The sequence below is a fragment of the Clinocottus analis genome, unplaced genomic scaffold (assembly GCF_023055335.1).
Source record: "Clinocottus analis isolate CAN_PGR_092001 unplaced genomic scaffold, fCliAna1.0.p SCAF_4, whole genome shotgun sequence".
In the NCBI taxonomy this organism is placed as follows: domain Eukaryota; kingdom Metazoa; phylum Chordata; class Actinopteri; order Perciformes; family Cottidae; genus Clinocottus; species Clinocottus analis.
In genome coordinates, this window is record NW_027176153.1 from 24,120,548 (window position 1) to 24,128,047 (window position 7,500).

Sequence of the window (7,500 nt, forward strand, 5' to 3'; positions counted from 1 at the left end):
GTGATTTAAGACACTTTCTTGTCATCAGTGAACGTCTCCTCTCCGACCGCTAGCTGTCCGTTCAGTGCGAGTAATTATAAAAGAGCGTTCAAAAATGGGAAATTATTGCATCTGTCGTGTAATGTAATGGGAGTTTTCGACTGACACAGGCAGCTGCAGCGCTCTCTGTACTGCTCGTGTGTGTGTTTATATGTGTTAATCATTTAGAGCAGGCTTACAGCTTGTGTAGCGCACGCTTCACTGGGAGGAAATCAACGTCGTGACCCTGTGGCGCTCCGAGGCCTCCAGTCTGTCAAAATCACTGCCGATTTTTCCATCATTGTTGAAAAAAAGTTCCGTCATTGAAGAAGAATATTTCTGTTAACTGTGTGAGACTGATGCAAACCAAGCCGTCCTCTTACACACATCATATTCTTGCACTACATTGTGCATCTAAGCTGTTCATGAGTCATGCAGTAACATTTACTATTGCACTGATACATCTTACGATAATATGGACGGTTGTATTATGTCATCTTTTAAGGTTATTGCTGCATACTGAGTGCTAATCCTGTCAGTATAAGTGCAGCAGCTAACTGTAGCTCTGCCCTCAATTTAGTTGTTTTCCTTCCCTCTCAGGTATATGATGCAGTGGCCTGGAGGAAGGATCCTCCAGAGACATGAGCTCGATGCCTTTCTAGCTCAGGCTGTTTCCAGCCAACTCTATGAACCCGACCAGCTGCAGGAGCTCAAGGTCAGACCCCCTCTCCTCACTTCCTCATTGTTCGACAATCAGTGTTGGGTTTGTTTCCCACAGATGTTTCTGCACATAATTAGCGTCACCAGCTGCATGCAACTCGTGTCTTCTATCTTTAGTTTTAAAGATGTTCTTGTCTTTTATTGCCGCATTCGCCGACAGGTGGAGAAGGTGGATTCCCGCGGCGTGCAGCTAGCTTCTCTTTTCATGGCCGGCGTGGACACGGCGCTGTTCATCAACGACGTGTGCGGCCAGCCGCTGCCGTGGGAACACTGCTGCCCCTGGGGCTTCTTCGACGGCAAGCTGTTTCAGAGCAAACTGGCCCGGGCCGGCCGCGACCGGTCCGCCCTGCTGGACATGTGCGAGGGTCAGGTGTGTATGTTACCCTGTGAGGGGAAGCTGTGACGTGGGAGTTATGAGTTGAATATTTCATCGCTTTCCCTGTTTGAGGGGCAGTATGACTCAAGTTTGGCTGCGAGCCGGCTCCTTTTACGTTGAATATCTGCCAGTTTCAGATGCACAACTTATATTCACTGAAATGTTGAATGAATGTGTATCTCACACCGAATCTTAACTGGATGCGATGCGTTGGCGTCTTATTGGTCTTGGATGCTGCACGCAGCTTTGAGCTGAACTTTTGTTAGTTTCTATTTGTTCCTCGTGCCGTGGTGAATGAGGAACGGAGGCTTTGGGAAGTGGAAATATCAGCTGTTCTCTACTTTGACCTAGAGAACAGCTGATCTGTTTTGACCTCTAGACTTTTGATGAATGTTTAATACTCAAAAAATCTCAAAACCCACATCGAAGCAAAACAGAAGATATATTTTTTTCTTTCTTGCCTATCATCTCGCAAGCCCCTCAGATTTATTTTAACAAATAAGCAGCTGGTTGGATTAGCTTTATCGAGCTAAATCACCATCACTAATAGCAAGCTACTTGCTATTGGCTATATTGTATGTCGTTTCCAGTAAATACCACAATAAAAAAGCTTGTTTTATGAAAAGTACAAATGTATGAAGACCCACTAGAGCAGGGGTGTCAAACATACGGCCCGCGGCCCGGATCCGGCCCGCCAGGATGTCCAATCCAACAGAAGAAAATAAATATATTTATTTGATTTTATTAGACTAAAATTAGCAGAGCTGCGATTCAAACCTCTGATCCTCTGCTTATAAGACGGATCCACAGTCTCAATTGATGTGAGCGCTGATATTAATGTTAGAAGTTGTTAAATATGGATCACGTCATGAAAGTGGCGTCACAAAGCGAGGGAATCTGCAGAGAAGAGCAGGCAGATAAACAGAGGGCTGATGTCTGAATTTTTGGTCTTTATGTTTCTAGTTTATTGTTGAAAGACCTTAAAATAGAGTTTATCATCCAAAAACCTTCACCAATGATTTAAACATAGCGAAACATTGTCGTTATTATGCTGTGATTTTACTGGTCCGGCCCACTTGAGATCAAAATGGGCAGCATGCGGCCCCGTCACTAAAATGAGTTTGACACCCCTGCACCAGAGAGTAGACTCCTCCCTCGGTCCACTCCTGGATGTCTTTAATCCCATAATTTATCTTTGGTGCAGCAGTAACAGTACAGACGGCAGCGGCCGAGAGACAAAAGCGGCTCTGCAAATACGCTGAGGTGGCTAAATCGCAGGAGGGTTCAGTCAAGAAAGCGTTCGTCTTTCACGGGCCGTGAGACGGCTCGGCACACTTCAGCCGTTCGCATGTTTTCCATCGACAGCTCTGCGGCTCAAAGCGTCAAAGCGCTCGGTCACAGTTGTGTCTCTGCTTTGCAGGAAGAGCTGGTGTCCAAGGTGGAGAAGATGCGTCAGGCAATCCTGGAGGGCATCAACCTGTCCCGCCCTCCTCCTCCCCCTCCTCCTCTTCCACCTCCTGCCTTCCTTCCCCCAGCTATGGTGCCCCCTTTCTACCCCATGCTTCCCATCTACCCACCTCGCCCCATGGGCATGCCTCACCATCATCACCACATGCATCATCCACATCACCCTGCCCAACACAGACCCAGAGCCTTTCCAGGTACAGAGACTCTTTATTTGGGGGGCATACTTTAACCTTTTAATCAATGTAGACTCTCTTGCTTTGTCCTAATTTCATACTACACTCCAAGATCCAACAGTTTTTGAGTGTGTGGAAAACTAAGTTTACTCAAAAAAGTATGCTGTGGATGAACAACATTGTGTTAAAGGAAATAGAGGTGCTGTTCACTGCTGGAAATACATTATGTAGTACGTAGTGGAACAGTATAATATGGCATTAGGACACAGCTGTAGTTTCAAGTTTCCATATAGTCACCTGTCTTTTGTTTTGTTGTGTTCAGGCCTTCAGTCCATCCCCCCCCAGGGAGGAAAGCTGGAGATAGCTGGCATGGTGGTTGGCCAGTGGGCTGGGAACAAACCAATCCGTGGAAGAGGAGGGTTCAACATGCAGGTGGTGTCGGTGGGAGCAGGGAGAGGGTGAGACAAGTGATGATTCTTTAATCTCTTGCTCCACTGAACTATGTGCCAAATCCTTGACGTGTTATTCCACTTTATGTATAAACATGCACACCTAAATAATAAGCTATTGTGTCTTCATGCTTGAGCGTAAATAAGAATGCAGTTTATTTTATCGTTAGTACCGAGGAGGATGAAATCATGCTTTTAAGTGTTTTTCACCCACTCGGCTTAATTAATAGATTCCTAAATGTTCCCTTTTGAATGGCTGTTTGTAACGTGAAGAGACTGTTGGTTCAGAGCGTGTTGAAGTGATCTGACCGCATGGATTTACTTTGCTGTTAATTCTGTGTGAAGTCTGAGACGCCGGTGGGATTGATGTGTGTTGTGTTCTACATGTGATCATCTTTCTGTTTCACAGGAAGGGGAAAGAGCTCCCAGCTAAAGTAAGGCCAGTGAAAAAGGCTTCTACCAACAGATCACAGGTAGCAACTTCTACACAAAGCTCTTAAATCTTGTACATTTTCCTCCACGAACAGTATCCACAGCTATAAACTCCGTCCTGTTTTCAGACTGAGGGGTTTAACCTGACGCGTTTATCTTGACATAAACGTCCCAAAATTCACCGTTATGTTATAATATTATTATTATTATAATAATATTTAATATTATTATTATTATTACTATATATTAATTATTATAATAATAATATACTATTAATATTTATTATAATAATAATATATTATTATCACGGTTATGTTATATTATAATATAATAATAATAATATTAATATATATTAATTATAATAATATTATATTATTATTATTATTATAAAATAATAATATATTATTATAATTATATAATAAAAATAATATAATATTATTATAATTATATTATATTCTTATTACCTCTATGTTATGTTACAGAGATATAAATAAAGAACGGTTGTTGTTATAAATCTTTTCCTACCGCTGTTCCGTTAAAATAATGTCCCACTGTCTGCAGACGTCGCCACCTCCCCCATCCAGCAGCCCCCCAAAGCCCTCAGAGGAGGCGGCCTCCACGCCAGAGGTTGCGACCCAGCAGCTGAACGGCAGCTCGGCCGCCGCCGCCAACGCCGCCGCCGCCATCGGCCAGCCCTCGGATCTGGCCGCCTTGGCCCAGCCAATCCCGTGTGCCTTAGCCAGCAGAGACAACCAATCAGAGGGGGCGGAGGCGGAGGCCCCCTGTTGCCTTGATGACTGCCCGTCGGACGGAGCGCTACAGAAGGAAGAGTGATGGGATCCTCCCCCCCGCCGGGGATGCACTGCTCTGAGAGAGAGTCCTCTGTGTTTGACTGCCTTTCCCTTGTTTTTTTGTAGCCCCGCCTGCGAGCTGTGCACGCCATCACCTCGAGCAGGAGGCGACGCGAGGCTCCTCCTCGCGCTCCCTGCTGCTCCACGTGATCAAGCAGTTAGCTGTTACTTCCTTCTTTTTTTTTTTCTCATGTGGTTTTACATTGTTTAATGAAGAGAGGTTTTCTCCATGAGTCTGTAAGCGCCCCAGCCCTCAAAAAAAAAAAGAAAATCCTAAATGCCTCCCTCCCGCACTCAGAGTAAAGTAAAGCCCCTCCCCCCCCATTACGACCCGCCACCCAAATGAGCCCCTCCCATCTTAAATATGGGTATATGTCAAGGTAAAATGTTATATTTTGTGTTTCTAATGGTCTCATTGTTTTAAATCTCTGCACACAGATGTTGAGTTTGCGGCCGCGGCGACAGATGGGATGTGTGGTTTCCGTTGCCGGCCCGTTTGGTAGTTGTGCGTTGATGCAGGTTTGTTGCCGTAAACGTCCCGTGTGAGGTTTGTCCTGCATGGATTCAGAGAGGCGTTCAGAGTTTGACTCTGGGATAATGTGAGTAAGATTTTAACAAAGCGATATACCATTCTTCTGTGCAGTGACCGTAATCCCTCCCCCTGTACTCTAGCAGCGCTGCTAAACACACACTGTTATTATATTTACTAGCAACATACCCCTTTTATTAATGAATTGGTTATTTATCACAGGAGCACTTCTGCACCAACATGGTATTAGTGTGCGATCTTATTTTGACCCATGTAGCATAGCCTAGTGCTTAGTTGTGCGAAGAGACCCCCCATGCATTTATGCACCTTAAGCCCTAAAGTATGCAAGATATTATTACCCTGCTCCTCCAAAAAAAAAAGTGCATTATTATAATATCTTCCCATCCCCCACTCGTCCCTTTCTCCCAAAGCTTTGATTGTATTACCCCAACAAAAGCACTTAACGTTGTATTTAAATATATTGAATTTAAACAAGCCCCTATATATATATATATATATATATATATATATATATATATATATATATATATATATATATATATATATAGATGAATTGACAGTCTGAGAGGGGGGGTCCCCCCTGCGCGTGAGTAAATCATTGACATGTAGAACTACATTTAAAAGGTAAAGATCTATTTGAGAGACGTCAGAATGTGAACAGAGCGGTTTCCGACAAAGAAGCACTTTGTTTAAAAATAAAAAAAATAAATAAAAAAAAGTTTAATCACACTGGTGATACAAAAAAAAACAACTCTTGAAGCACCTTCTGGAGTTAAGGCCAAAAAAAAAAGAAGACAATAATAATAATACAACCCGGCAATAGATGGAAATGAACGGTGAGGGTTTGGGTTACTGTTGCCAGGCAGAGTTCCCCTCCGACCGGCCTCACTCGTTCACTCACGACCGTTTGCGAACGAAGCTGAAAAGGACTCCAGATTCTCCACGTCGAGAACTCCTGGGAATCTCTTTCAGATTTCTAAAGTTTTCCAAAGTCTATTTTCAAAAAAAAAGCTCGCCGATTCGAGGCAGAAAGGGGGCGTGGCGACGAAAAAAAAAAGCCTCAAAGAAATCCCCTTCCACCTGCCCCCGCCACCCTAGGGTGGGGGGTTGAGTACCGGTTGTCTCGATGATAGCCCCAACGCCTTGAGCTCGTTGCCCTGCAGAGCTCCGGTGTGTCACTTTAGACCAGCAGGAAGCACTTCCCCGCCCTGGAGCACTCCGGCCGAACAAGGCGGAGAGGCTTTTTCCAGGTCGGATCACATGTCACACGACGGGAGAGAGAGAGGGAGGCCTCGCGGCGGACTTTTTTAAAAGTGTGCCGCTCACAATCTTGAGACTTCTGAGATGATGACTTGTTTTATTAGAGCACTTATGTTTGTAGAGAATGAGATGTGTGTGTCCCCAATAGTAGATTTCATCCGACTACAGAAATACAACTTACCAAGAGCCGGTAGCACAACTGCAGATGTATAAAAAATAAAAGCAGTAGACCGGCAGATACTGCCTGAGAGATGCTGGCCATGAACATTATAATCTCTATGAACTCACTGAGAAAGAGGTTGAAATGAGCTCACCATGTTGAAAAAAAAGGAAACAAAAGGCAAGTCAACAAAGAAGCACCTTATTTTCTTACTACGTTGATGACTTGTGCTCGATCGCGTGCCACACAATTGACATGGAAACAAGCTCGTATGAAATGCCGTTTTCAAAGGGGGGGGATAAAGAAACCTCCCCCTGACTTTTAAGTGTACGTGTTGGTGTAGTCGCGTCAGACATCCCCTCAGTTATAAAACTCAACTATGACAGTTCGACCCAGCCTTGAGCGTAGGCTTACGCTCATCATCACGGTGGGCCGCGCCCGCCGCGCCGCCGTCTCTTACACCAACACCAAATGAAACCCCAGAGGTCTGGACTGACTTGTTAGCCGTTGGCATACAAGTGCTGTAGGCGTTCATAGGTTAAGAGTAGGTTAACGGCGTCGGGCTTAACACAGGACCGTAATACACAGACACCAAGACTCGGCTAGAGAATATAGCTCCACTGGCCGAAAAATACTAAGTCTAGAATTACTAGGAGTCATATACTTAACTGCTTTCAACTTTCAACATTAGTACAAATATGTGTATCGCAACAGTACATTGTTAGAAGATGTCTTTTCTGTGGCGAGCCAGAGTGTGATCCGGTATACGACGCCCTCTCTCGATTCGCTCGCCATGTAACATTTTACAAACACACATGCACACACATACACACACGCACACACACGACAAACAGGTATTCAGTTGCATTTGTTACCACCAGCATTCTCTCTGCTTTTGTGCTGAAGTGATTTCGTGCAGTTTCAGTTCCCAGTGGAGTGGTCGTCAGTTCATCAGAGATCATTTTTTTGGTAACACATTCTACTGATTCCTCTCCTCCTCCTTCCCCCCTCCCCCACCCCAAAAAGAAAACCCCACATTTTCAA

At 44.5% G+C, this 7,500-nt stretch overlaps 1 protein-coding gene across 1 annotated transcript in view; it reads left to right on the top strand.

Annotated features, from left to right (window-relative positions):
• The window catches only part of fam120c (family with sequence similarity 120 member C), a 21,723-nt gene that overhangs the window by 11,413 nt on the left and 2,810 nt on the right, over nt 1-7,500 (top strand). The window contains exons 12-17 of the mRNA XM_068597458.1: nt 619-733; nt 899-1,108; nt 2,535-2,775; nt 3,077-3,212; nt 3,613-3,676; nt 4,197-7,500. The exon at nt 4,197-7,500 is cut by the window's right edge and continues 2,810 nt beyond it. Coding sequence (XP_068453559.1) covers nt 619-733; nt 899-1,108; nt 2,535-2,775; nt 3,077-3,212; nt 3,613-3,676; nt 4,197-4,469 — 1,039 coding nt within the window. The 3' untranslated portion in view covers nt 4,470-7,500. The remainder of the gene's footprint in view (nt 1-618; nt 734-898; nt 1,109-2,534; nt 2,776-3,076; nt 3,213-3,612; nt 3,677-4,196) is intronic.